Here is a 14032-nt window from a genome sequence, read left to right as displayed (position 1 = left end):
GGTGGTTTCCTAGACTACGACACCGGAAAGCTGGGGGAGGCGCTCTGGGCCGCTGAGGGCGGAGGGCGGTGGCAGCGCTGGCGCTGGAGACCGGCTCGGTGGCTTCGGGAAACCGTTCGGCGACGGCGACCGCTCGCGTTCCTCCGCATCCCGCCCTCCGCACGGCTCGCAGCCCCTTTGCCACCGGCGTCCAGCAATGTGTCCCACCGGCCGGGCGTAGCAGCTGCGCGTGCGCGGAACCGCGGGGCCATGAGCGGAGCCGGCGGCGGCAGGGGCTGTGGGTCTCGGGTCCCCCAGCGAGCGCCATGGAACCTGGTGGCGGCGACGGCCGCGCTCTGTCTGGTGTCAGCCACATCCGTGTGGACGGCGGGGGCCGCGCCCATGAGTAGGGAGGAGAAACAGAAGCTTGGGTAAGGGCGCTTGGCAGCCTGGGGTGGGTTTCCTCGTGAGACTGACCACAGGTTAGGTGCCTGTCATTGCGACCTGGGCGCGCAGTGGCCTCTCCTGTCGCGATGGGGACGGCTGTTGCCTCGAGAGGACCCTGGCGGGGTGGACAGGGTCCAGGAAGGACGGGGCCACCGCCCGCGATGCGATCTCGAGGGGACTCTCGGGGTGTCTCTGGGGCCGTCGGTGACATGTGCAAGCTCCTTGAGGCCAGCCGCGGTGTGTCAAGGCGGCTGCCATGTCAGTGGCAGGTGAAGGGGGCTGCAGCCGTGTCCCTGCGCGTGAGAATTCTGCGGGTTGTCTTTCATCAGGGACGTGGTTAGATTTCTCGCATAAGTGAGCTCCCAGCTGGGAAAATGTTGCTGATCCCACAGTAGTTAAGGAAATCATGTTTACACCTGCTGTGGAAAAGGGGGTATTCATTGGAACCTGAACTTTAAACACTTTACCATTTCCTTGTGGTGTTTTCTTGTTTTGCACTTTCATAATAGGACAGTATTTGATGGCAATATTTAAAAGACCTAATTAGCTATGCTTTTTTATTCAAAGTAGTTTTAATAGGTTTTTTGTTTGTTTTTTTAGGGCCGCACCCGCGGGCATATGGAGGTTCCCAGGCTAGGGGTCGAATCGGAGCTGTAGCCACCGGCCTATGCCACAGCCACAGCAATGCGCCAGATCCGAGCCACATCTGGGACCTACACCACAGCTCACCAGCAATGTGGATCCTTAACCCACTGAGCAAGGCCAGGGATCAAACCTGTGTCCTCATGGATACTACTCAGATTCGTTTCCACTGAGCCACATCAGGATCTCCATATTAGTCTTGAAAGCCATAAATCTTCAGTTATCTGTACAGCATTGAACCCAGAGTCACTATCCCTAATGTACAATAGGTCCCACAAACAAATAAGGAATAAGCCAAGAACCAGTAGAAAATGGGCAAAGGGTGGTTAGAATTAATTCACACAAGAGGAGATACAGATTGTCAGTAAACATGAAGTTACTCAGTTTTATAATCTGAGAGATTAAAAAAATGAAATAGCTGGGGGTTTTTTTGTTTTGTTTTTTGCCATCAAGTTAATCAACAAAACGCAATACATGGATAGAGTACTGGATAGGTGGGACGTGGGAAGAAGCCTGATGGGAGTGTAAATTGCCGTAAGTTATTGACAGTGTCTACTAAAATTTAAACAGTATGTACTCTTTGGTTCATTAATTCCATCTCAGGGAATCTGTCCTACAGAAAGCACTGTTAGAGATAGGTGTGCAAGAGTGTGCATTTTGGACGAATGGAACTGGTTCCTTGGAACATCCGTGTTATGGAATAATATTCAGACATTAAGGAGGAGGTAGGACTTTAGAAGGCTACGGGATATATTCCCAAGACAGAAACGATGTAAGTTGTAGAATAATATCTCTAGTGCCATCCCATTTTTTTGTTTGTTTTGGTTTTTTGGTCATGCTGGAGGCATTGCAGAAATTCCTGCGCCAGGGATCTAACCTGAGCCACAGCAGTAACAATAGGGAATACTTAACTGCTGGGCCACCAGGGAACTCCCTGTCCCATGTTTTTAAAAAAACAAAAACCATAAAGAAATTGTTTAAGCTCAGGAAAACACTGAAAGATGACTGCCTCCTCGCGTTAGGATGGAGGGGAGGTGGAACCATCAGGTTTTATTTTATATGCAGGCTTCCACATTGTTTAAATTGTTGCAAGAGTCTTGATTTAGTTTTTAAATAAAATAGCAATAAAAGATGCTTGTTGGGAGTTCCTGCTGTGGTGCAGTGGGATTGGCAGCATCTTGGGAGCACTGGGACAAGGGTTTAATCCCCTTCTGCACAGTGGGTTAAGGATCCTGCTCTGCTCCAGCTGCGGCTGAGGTTACAACAGTGGCTCGAATCTGATCCTGGCCTGGGAACTCCATATGCTTCCAGCAGCCAAAAAAAAAAAGATGCTTGTTGGAAAAAATAAAGTATCAACTATAAAACAGAATTACCTGTAAACCATAGTAAGTATCTTAAATTTTCTGTTTATGGATTTAGTGTATCATTGATAACTGCTTGACTGAATACCCTACCCTGTGCCAGGCACTTTATATATGCTATCTCTGTAATCCTCTCTATTTTGTAATGAGGTGGATGTGATCCCCATTTTGCAGATGGGGAAACTGAGACTCAAGTTTGACTTGTTCAAAGTCATAGAGTTGGTAAATGGTGAAGCCAATATTCAAGCCAGGGTCTGTCTGTATGACTTCAGAGCCTGTGCTCTCCACTATGCTGAACTTCCATAAGACTGAAAGAAACTTAGGGACAGCAAGTATTTTTATTTGACCACTACTCCCCTTTCTTCCCTTTCTATTAAACTTTTTTATTTGGGGAAAAGTCATTGGATAACTCAACTTTGACCTGAATTAATTTTTAATTGGAAAAGTCCAACTACATTGGCTTGAGATTTCAGCTCAAATTATGAGATCATTTATGAATGTGAAGTTACAATTATTTAGGCCAGTTAATTTAGATTGCCTTACTCTAGGGTAAGAGTGGAATAAGCCTAGAGCTATAAATCACAAATTCACAATTGCTTAACTGCTTTCTTCTCTGGGAATTTTTAGAAAACTGAATGCTGATTCGTTGGGTTTACCTGTACAGGTTTTTTTTTTTTTTGAAAGCCCAAATAATGATTTATGATAAAGCAGAAAATGCCCCATCCCTTTACCACCCCCTCACAAAACTAAACTGATGATCAAGACTGGAATTGTCATGAATAGTACGCATTTGCTCAGTTGCTTGCAGTTTATAGTTTATGGACTTAATTACCTGGTCATATATAGTCCTAAATTTCCTGGAACTCATTTTTTGTTTTGTGTTTTAAATGTTACAGCAGTTGTTAATGTTTTTACCTAAAAAATGAAGTGTAAAACAGTCCAATTTCTGTAGCATGTTGGCAAGCAATGTAACTTTAGTAAAAGCCGACTTATAGAAATTATTCAAAATGAAGAAACATAATCTTTGAGCTGTGGATCTGATTTCCAGTACATTTTTATCCAGTTGTTGAATAGATCTAAAGCCTTATAGAAAATTTTTTTTCTGTATAATAATTATTCTACCATTCTGTATTTAAATATGTCTTCGTTAGCACTTATGTCTAATTGAGGGCGCGGGGAGCTCAACTGGGTATTAAACATCTCCACTTTGAAGTATGTGTTGTGAAATTTGATGATCATGTGCTGCATAAGTGTAAGGATTGGAAAATATTGTGTCCTTATTTGCAGTCATGGTTTATTCATAGTGTTGAAGCTTGAATGCTGGCAAAATTGTGTAAACAAGTTAAAGCTTATGTTATTTATCTGTAATACACACGTCTAGGCGCAACTACTACTGATTATAAGAATTTATTTGTTGGCATTTTGTATTTTGTTTTAGTGGAAGGAAAAAAGAATTTCCATATTTTCGTTGATATCAGTGCTTGAAGGGAAATTTAACTTTTTTGTTTGTTTCTTAGCTAATTTGAGAGCTCTTTATCTGCAGCATCATAAGGAAATGTCTATAAGGATTCTTTGAGATACTCTGTAATTTTCTGAGATAGCTTGATCTATATTTTATCATACATATAAACACAAAGAATATCTTAGCAAAGTGGCTTACCCCCTTGTTTTTAACAAATAGGTGTTTTTAAATGATTAGTATTCATAAAAAGTTGTTGGGACTTAGCTTATTCAGTTCATAACTTTTAGTGTACTTGATTTTGCTGGTTATTATAACCAGGATCTGGAAATGAGTCCTTCTCTAGCTTTAGCGTGAAAAGGACTACATATCTAGCTTTATGATTACCGTATTTCATCATCTACGTTTACCATTTTTAAAATGACAATTGCAGTATAGCAGGAGGTAAAATAAAAATATATCCAGCCATTTTCTTTAATACTTACTTCAATTTTTGCTGTTAGTGCTATTTTTGCTATTAGAACTTTGAGAGTAATAGTAATAATTTTTGCCGTTAGAACTTTGAGAGTAATAGTAAGAATTAATAAAATATTAATTTTTTTTCTTTTTTTGAGAGACTTGGGCTTGTCTGGCCATAGCATTAACTTTTGTGGTTTTTTTCTATAACCCTCAATCCCCCAAATTTGAGAGTGTTTAATTAAGACTGATTCCTTAGTCCGAATCTTGTAGATTTAGTTGATGTTATTTAGAGATCAGAAACCTCCATTTTAAACAGTCATCTTGGGGATTTTGAGAAACATTTAGCCCAAACACACAAATCTTCTTTTGAGGATTAGTTTTCTCCTTTTAGGGTTGAATATTGTTTATTTGACCTTTGACACTTTTTTAAAGGAGCAAAAAAGTGTATCATAAAAGCATAAAAATGTATGTTTTAAATATATGACAAATATTAAGAAATATAGCTTAAACTGAGCACTAGTGATCTTATTTGGTTTAAGGGGAATGGCAGAGGCTTGATAGTTTTGTTATTTCCTTAGCAATACACACAGCCACCCCTCTCTTTTGAAAGAATGTATAGTGTAAGCAATAAGTAGTAACAATAATTATTTCTTTGGGGACTCTTCAGTATTTTCCTCTTTCAAGACATTTATGTTAAATGCTTGTTAGGTAATTTTTTTTTATCAGATTTTCATCTCTCTGTATTATTCAGTATTTTCTTAGGGAAAATTATAAGAAGAATTTTACTTAAAATGCTAGAATAGTAAAAGTTTAGCCCAGGTCTTCATGATTCATGAATGCTTGTCTACTAACACTGGTGGATTTCCTGACTCTGTTTATGTTCCTTTCTAGCTAAATATTTCTTTTGTTTTTTATTGGTATGTGTTTATGAAGGAATGATAACTTTTTAAAAGACAGTAAATAGAATATTCTTAACTTTTTTCATTTCTGCTCTTTTAAAATTAGGAATCAAGTACTGGAAATGTTTGATCATGCTTATGGCAACTATATGGTAAGTAGAAAGCTTATCTTTACCATTTATGTGAGCTAATTATTATGTGAGCACAGTCAATTGGGAATTTTAAAACCTGAATTAATAGCACTTTTTTTTTAAAGGAAATTTTTTAAAAAGAGTGTATTCCTGATAGTGGTTCTTAGAGAACCAATTTATTGCATAGTTAGGAATAAATGGAATTAGATTATGAAGCTTTGCATTTAAATAGTTTCTTCAGATGCTATCAACAATGTTTATTAAATACTTTATATAGTTAGATATTATGGATATAAATATGAATAAGATGTTATCTTTGGCCTTAAGGGAAATGATTCTATTAATTTAAAAAAACTATTTATAATATATTCACTCTATGAAGAAACCATTGCTTAAGAGATTCAAGCTATCACCTAGATGCTGTCCGAATTATATCCTCATGGTGGTCCTTGATTTGAATGTATTTTACTTTCTAGATATGCTGATCCATATTGTTTTAAAATGTCTGAGTGCTCACTTGATAAAAAGTAGCAGGTTTAGTTTTACAGGATGAAAAAGTTTTGGAGACCTGTTGCACAATTGGTTCTGTGGCTGCCCCACTCCCCACCCTGGCCACTGCTTACCACTTAAAATTATCTTAAACTGCAAAAATAAATAAATAATTTTTAAAAGGAAATAGCCAGCAGAGTTTACAGTTCAAAAGATAGATTTTACATGTAAATTTGTATAGTCTTGAAAAGAATCAAATTATTCTGAAAATTCTTATGACCTTGTTTTTACATTTTAACATAGGTCCACAGATTTCCTTTTATGGTTAAGGCTTATTAAATGTGGTTGGGAAAAGTTTGGCAAGAAGCTGATTTTAATTGATTCTGCTCTAAGTATTTTTCATCTGATTCTGAGTCCATTTTTCATTATATATTACCCAAATATCTTCATATATTAATATTACTTTTATAACATGTAAATATATATGCATGTATGCATTTTTATATTGTTTAAACATGTTCTATATTTAATTATTATTCCATTTTATATTGTACATTTTTTTCTTTTTTGGCCACTTGTGGCATATGGAGTTCCTGGGCCAAGGATCAGATCCCAACTACAGTTGTGACCTATGCCGCAGCTGTAACAATGCTGGATCCTTTAACCCACCGTGCCAGACTGGGGATTGAACCTGCGTCCTGGCACTGCTTTTACACCATCGATCCCACTGCATCACAGTGGGAATTCCATATCGTACTTTTTTTTTTTGTCTTTTTGCTATTTCTTTGGGCTGCTCCCGTGGCATATGGAGGTTCCCAGGCTAGGGGTCGAATCGGAGCTGTAGCCACTGGCCTACGCCAGAGCCACAGCAACGCGGGATCCGAGCCACGTCTGCAACCTACACCACAGCTCACGGCAACGCCAGATCGTTAACCCACTGAGCAAGGGCAGGGACCGAACCCTCAACCTCATGGTTCCTAGTCGGATTCGTTAACCACTGCGCCATGACGGGAACTCCTATATCGTACGTTTTTTTAAGAGTACATAGTGAGTGTTGTGTTTTGTTTGGCCACACCCACATGGAAGTTCCTGGGCTAGGGATCCAACCCATCCCACAGCAGCGACCCAAGCTGCTGCAGTAACAACTCTGAATCTTTAACCTGCTGGGCCACAAGAGAACTCCTATACTGAGTTCTTAATAAAAGTTTTAAAGATATACTAGTGATGAAGTTTGGGTTATTTTTGACCATCTTGAAAACAATTTTCAATTCATTTCTTAAAACCTCAGCCATTCCTTTAACATTTCTTTCTAGGAGTTTCCATCCTGGCTCAGTGGTTAATGAACCAAACTAGCATCCATGGGGATGCGGATTCGATCCCTGGCATGGCTCAGTGGGTTAAGGATCCTGCGTTGCCATGAGCTGTGGTGTAGGTCACAGATGCAGCTCGGATCCCACGTGGCTGTGCCATAGGCCAGGCAGCTATAGCTCCTCCTATTAGACCCCTAGCCTGGAAACCTTCATATGCCTCGGGTTCTGCCCTAAAAAAAAAAAACCCCAAAAACAAACCAAAAAACCCATTTCTTTCCAAATCATTTATCCCTGCTTAATTCAGCTTGGGCAAAGCATAATTTAACAGATCTAGGCTGATGGTTTTGTGGTGGCCAAGTGCATCTGTGCTATACCCTCAATCCTAAACCATGACAGAAATGAGTGTTTTTAGTTCTAAAATTGAATGGAAATCCCATTGTGGCACAATGGGTTAAGAATCCAACTGTTGCCATTCAGATTCGATCCCTGGCCTGAAAATTGCCATACATTGCAAGTGCAGCCATGAAATTAAAAAAAAGTTGAATGAAACGGCATACAGCTGGATCAGTTAAGTACATCTCTCTGTGACTAGGATCCTTTCTTTGTAAAGCATAGTGTCTTTAACATCTTGTTCCTTATTAGGTAAACAGCAGAAAGTTGTATCAGTTCGTTGTTTCCTACACCGACTGCACTTAGTAAATGGGTGTGTCACAGAGCAGGTACCAAGGGCAGTGCTCAGAGGACTTCCTGGTCCAATTCCTTTTTATTGGATCCTGACTGGGTAACTTTCTATTACAACCATCTACCTACAAGATACAAAGGAGAGGGATTTTGACTCCAAAGACCAGGAACTCCTGGAATCAAGACACCCCCCCCCCCATTTTTTCCATGGAGCCACACCCACCTGCCGTCCACTGCAATAGGTATTTTAAAATGTTCAACGGTTTTATTTTACAACATGAGTGACTCTTGCAGCGTACTTGTGCTGTGCTCCACTTACGTGAGGTTTGTAATCCAAGATTTAGTCTAGAATTCACACTTCCCCTTTTTAAGTTCTCAACTAATGTGAAATAGTTGTAAAATATTAAACAGAGACCAGGTGCCCTGTATTTGTTACTTGAAGTCAGTTGAAAATTTTTCCTAGTTCGTATACTCAGAAGCACTGTTAGCTTGCTGTAGAGTAAAAATGTATGTAGGCTTTTGGAGTTAGATAGGTTTGAGTTCAAATCCTATGATAGCTATTTAATAGCTTGCACGTTAAGCAGATCATTTAACCCACCCTGAGCAGTGTTTCCCTAAGTAAAATGGGGATAGTTATAGAGGACTGTTGTAGACTGTATGATTTTTGAGAACAGGGACCATTTTCTTTAATTTTTAATAAATTCATCTTCAATATGTCATGTGCCTAGCATCATGCCTATTACATAAATTTTTTATTTTTTGTTGTGGGTTCTTAAAAGAACCAAATTGAATTCTTGTGAAAGTGTAATCAAATAGTGGGGTTTTTTGCATTTGATTATTGTGATATATCTTTGCCTTTTAAATTCAAAGAAATGATGTAATATGTTTTATTAAAAATACAAGTTAATGGTAAATTTGGGGACCTATAACTCTGTTTACTTTTTTGTGTTAGTTACCTACTATGCTAAAATGTGAAATGCCTGGCACATGGTGGGCTTTTAATAAATGTTGAATACTTTTCATTTTTTCTAGTTTTTAAAAATGTTACTCTCCATTCTTCTCTCCATTACAGCAATTCCTTTTAATTTTCTTTGTTCTCGGGAAAACAAGGTTATTTTCCAAAGACAAGACAATATAAATATTAAGAGCAAGAATTCTGGTAATAGAGCAGAACAGCCTGAAGTGGCTCTGCTGCTTACCAGCTGGATTTCATTGGGAAAGTTACCTAATCTCCCTGAGCCTCTTTCCCCATCTCTCTGAAATGGTTTGCCTGCTTCACAACGTTGTTGCGAGGATTAAACAAGTTAATGTAATTTGTGTCTAGCGCATGGGAAGCGCAGTGTAATTTACCATCACTATTGCTACCAATTCATTCTCTCCCCGAGATTGAAATTGCCCTCCTAAAATTCAGTCTAGGCTTTATTCAACTCAGAACTTGTTCCTCAGATCATGCATAGAACTTTCTTCAGACACACTCATTCTTTCCTCTTCTAGGCATACAGCCTTTGAGCTTATTTTTTTCTTTCCTTTTTTATGATTCCCTAGGTTCTGTTAATGCTGTTTTTCAGTAACAATGCCCTGCCAGCCTTAGGTAGATTAGTACACCTCTGCCATCTCTAGATGTTACCTCCAGGAATTCTCTGATTTTATCAACTAATGGCATCAGTGTTAATATCATAACAATTATATTTGACAGATCTCTAGCCCCATTCAGACTGCAGTTTATCCACAGTGAATTGCACAGATGGCTTTCTCTTTTCCCCAAATAACATGAAATTAGATGTTTGTTTTGGCAGTTCTTATATGACCTTATTAAACCTCAGACCACAGCCACTTTAGAGCTACTGTTAGCATGTTTATAGTATTTGTGCTGAGGTTAGTTTGCAGATTAATTTAGATGACAAAATATATGTATTTAGGCCACCAAATGCAGAACCATTTTGGATCTAAACTCTCTGATCTGATCTTTCTCTTCTAATATTTTTCCTGTCTACTGAAGACAACTCAACTATTATTGTTATTATCATTATTTTTGCTTTGGAGAAATAAAGATGAATGTATTCCTAAAACGCAGTAGCGGATTAAGACATCACCCAGCAAGCACATACAATATTAAGTGTTTTGAATGACAACTCTGGGGGTTTCTGGCAGGTAATGTGTTTCTTCTCCATTCCATGCGGCTCAAACTAAGAAGAAGCCGATTTGTGTATAGAATGGGAGAAAAGAGTTTCGGGATGCACCTCAAACAAAGGCCTGACTTGTGAACTTTGTCCTCGTAAAAACGCTAATAATACACTGAGGCTTCATTTTTACTTCATTGAGACACAGCATAATAGGTAAGAACATCTACCAAGGAACCCTACGGCTGCTGGATTGAAATCCTGGCTCATGTGTCCGCCGTGTGACTTTCAGCCAGTTTCTTAATCTCTTTGTAGACAGCTCAATTATTAACTGTTACAAGCAGAAATTACTTTGATAGAGCCCTAAACATTATAAATAAACTCTAAAAGTAAGCATGGTTTCCTTTAACCTGTAACATTATACCTTATAACCACTTTTAAGCTTGATTTTGAGAGCACACCTCAAAGATAAAAATAAATAGAAGACAAAAGTAAGTAAATACATTAAAAAAAAAATGAAAGGAACTTTATTTGTTTGTTTATTTTTAGGGCTGCACCCATGGCATGTGGAGGTTCCCAGGCTAGGGGTCAAATTGGAGCTGTAGCCGCCGGCTTACGCCAGAGCCACAAGGGATCGAAGTCGTGTCTGTGACCCACACCACAGCTCACAGCAATGCTGGATCCTTTAACCCACTTACCGAGGCCAGGGATTGAACTGCGTCCTCATGGATACTAGTCAGGTTCATTACTGCTGAGCCACGCTGGGAACCTGAATTTTAACCGTTTTTAAGTATACAGTCCTGTGGCATTAATTACATTCACATTGTTTTACAGCCATCACTGTAGCTTTTGCATATTCTCCATTTGAAAATTCTGTACCTGATACTTCTTTTGACATTTTCTTCATCAAAAAGAGGGGTTCTGTAAATAAAGTAGTTTGGAAGTGGTGCTAATGGTTGGAAAGTAGGAAGATAATATAAATCTTTGTGTAGATGATAGTAAGACTACCTTTTGTTAACCATTGTTCCTTGGCCTCTATTTTGAGAGTATCCTAAAACTGCCAAAATGACTTAAGAAATTCTGTAGTATCCTCTCACAGGTTTCTTTCTTTCTTTTTTTTTTTTTTTAAATCACACTTTGATATACTATGTTGGATTTCAGCTCAGCAGAACCAGGTCTTTCTGTTTATTTAGGTGTGATTTACAGACAAAAAGCATTTCCAATTTGAAATGCATGGTCCCCAGTGGGACAGGTTGCGCACAGTTGTTCACCCCCACAGTCATGATACGGAACATCTCCGTCGCTCCGGAATGCTTCCTCCTGCCCCTTGGAAGTCCTTGGTAGTCCTTTTCCCTGCCTCTGATCTCTGGCAACCATTGTGATCAGCTTTTGGTCACTGGTTTTCCCTTTTCTAGGGTTTTGTATCAGTGGCATGGTACAATATACAGTGTTTTGGTGCACATGGTTTCATGTAGCGTGATGCTTTTGAGATTTGTCCATATTTTTGGAGGTACTGTAGTTGCTATTTATTGCTCCGTAGTAGTCCGTTGATTTGATAGAACACTGTTTCTTCACTCACCAGTTGATAAATATTTAGCTTGTTTCTGGTCTGCGGCCATTATTTAAAATGGCTATAAATCTGTGAATGCAAATTTTTATGTGGACATATATTTTCATACTTAGGAATTGGATTGCTAGGTCATATGGGAAGGCTAAGTTTTACTTTTTATAAGAAACTGACAGACTTTTCTAAAGTGTCTGTAACATTTTGCATTCTACAGGAGCAATTATAAGAGTTTTAGTTACTCCATATCTTCTCCAACACTTGGTATTTTCAGTCTTTTTAATTTTAGGCATTTTAGTGGGTGTGTAGTGGTATTTGTTGTGATTTTAATTTGATTTTTCCTGATGACTAATGATGTTGAAAAAATTTTCCATTTGCTTAGTCTGTCTTTTTTTGGCAAAACATCTGTTCACATCTCTTACCATTTTAAAATCAGGTCATTCGTCCTGTTATAACTGAGTCATAAGAGTTATATATTCGGGATGTCAGCCCTTTTTCACATATATGTTTTGCAGATATTTTCTCTCAGTCTGTACTTCGTCTTTTAATTTTCTTAATATCTTTCGAAGTGCAAATGTCTGGAATCGTGACCAAGTCCAGTTTACCCTTTTATGATTCACGTCTTTTATATCCTACTCCCCCCAGATATTTTCCTAGCCCAAGGTCACAGAGAATTTTTTTTGTTTTCTCTAGAGGTTTTGTAATTTTAGCTTTTTCATTGAGATTTATTACCCATTTTGAATTAATGTTTGTATGTATGGTATGAGGTAAAGGTTTGTTTATATCTTTTTTCTATGTGGATATCCAATTATTCCAGCACTGTTTGTTGAAAAGAATATCCCTGGCTCACTGAGTTATTTTGGCACGTTGGTAAAATCAGTTAACCATATATGCATAGGTCTGTTTCTTGACTCTGGTCTTTCCCACTGATCTGAATCTCTGTTTGTACATCAGTATCACATTTTCCTGATTGAATGATATTAAGTCCTGTAAGCAGGCAATATAAGTGTTTCAGCTTTGTTCTTTTTCAAAATTGTTTTGAATATTCTAGATTCTTTGCATTCCCATGTAAATTTTAGCATCGTATTATCAATTTCTACCCAAAAAGCCGATTGAATTATTGATTGGAATTATGTTGAAACCTATAGATCAGTTAACCTCTTAACAGTATTAAGTCTTTCAGTCCATGAACGTAGTATCTCTGTTCACTTATCTGGCTCATAGTCAATGTCAGCAATGTTTTGTACTTTTCAGTGTACAGCTCTTGCACATCTTTTGTTAAATTTATTCATAAATATTTCATATTTTTTGTGGTATTGTAACTTGTAGTTTTTCAGATTTTAATTTCCAATTGTCCATTGATGTTAATACAGAAATACACTAATCTGTTAACCTTATATCCATGGAAAACTCACTTATTTTTAGTAGCTTTTTTGGTAGATTCCTTAGGATTTTCCATGTGGTCAGTCATATCATCTGCAAACAAAGGAACTTTTCCTTCGTCCTTTCTTTTTTTTTTGTCTTTTTTTACTATGTCTTGGGCCGCTCCCATGGCATGTGGAGGTTCCCAGGCTATAGGTTGAATCGGAGCTGTAGCCACTGGCCTATGCCAGAGCCACAGCAACGCGGGATCCGAGCCACGTCTGCAACCTACACCACAGCTCACGGCAACGCCGGATCCTTAACCCACTGAGCAAGGGCAGGGACCGAACCCGCAACCTCATGGTTCCTAGTCGGATTCGCTAACCACTGCGCCACGACGGGAACTCCCCTTCGTCCTTTCTAAACTTATGTGTCTTTTATTTCTTTCATAGCAGTGGCTAGGATTGTAGTATAATGTTGAAAAGCAGTGGTAAGATCCTTGTCTTGCTCCTGATCTTTGGAGAAAGCAGGTAGCCCTTCACTGTTAAGGATGATATTACCTGTTGGTTTTTCATAGATGCTCTCTCTATATAGTAAGTGCCTATTTCTAGTTTGCTGAGAATTTTCATCACAGGGTATTATTGAATTTTATCAGATGCTTTATCGGCATCATTTTTTTCTGCATTATTGGTAACAATCCTTCTAAAAAATCTGTTGGTGGCAGGACTATTTCATTATAACATTATTATTTATTATCATGTATTTATTTCATATTATTTCATAAGTTCAATTTATGTTATCATTGATTAAAACCAAATTGATTAAGGAAGTTCCCTCGAGGCCTAGTAGTTAATGATCTGGCATTGTCACTGCTGTGGCTCTGGTCACTGCTGTGACGCAGGTTTGATTCCCAGCCCCAGGAACTTCTGCATACCCGGAAAAAAAAAAAAAAAACAAATTGATTAGGATGTATTGAAGGATTTGGAAACTTTGGTTCTCATCTTGAGTACAAAGTTTTAAAGTATGCTGACATCCTGTTCTATTGTGATTAATTTAAAATCATAAGACAACTGCAGTTTTGTTATTTATTTCTCCTCAGTGCTGAGAAACATTTCATAAAATATGTTAC

At 38.4% G+C, this 14032-nt stretch overlaps 1 protein-coding gene across 2 annotated transcripts in view; it reads left to right on the top strand.

The window, feature by feature from the left end:
* Positions 1 to 34: 34 nt before the first annotated feature.
* Positions 35 to 14032, top strand: part of EDEM3 (ER degradation enhancing alpha-mannosidase like protein 3) — a 76981-nt gene continuing 62983 nt past the window's right edge. The window contains exons 1-2 of one of the 2 annotated variants that reach the window (XM_047754280.1): positions 35 to 410; positions 5353 to 5398. In XM_047754280.1, coding sequence (XP_047610236.1) covers positions 250 to 410; positions 5353 to 5398 — 207 coding nt within the window. In that variant the 5' untranslated portion in view covers positions 35 to 249. The remainder of the gene's footprint in view (positions 411 to 5352; positions 5399 to 14032) is intronic. The other variant, XM_047754281.1, reaches the window with a different exon arrangement.

Source organism: Phacochoerus africanus, chromosome 11 (assembly GCF_016906955.1).
Source record: "Phacochoerus africanus isolate WHEZ1 chromosome 11, ROS_Pafr_v1, whole genome shotgun sequence".
Lineage (NCBI taxonomy): Eukaryota > Metazoa > Chordata > Mammalia > Artiodactyla > Suidae > Phacochoerus > Phacochoerus africanus.
Note: the sequence above shows the minus strand (reverse complement) of the source record. Positions and strands in the feature narration are given on the sequence as shown.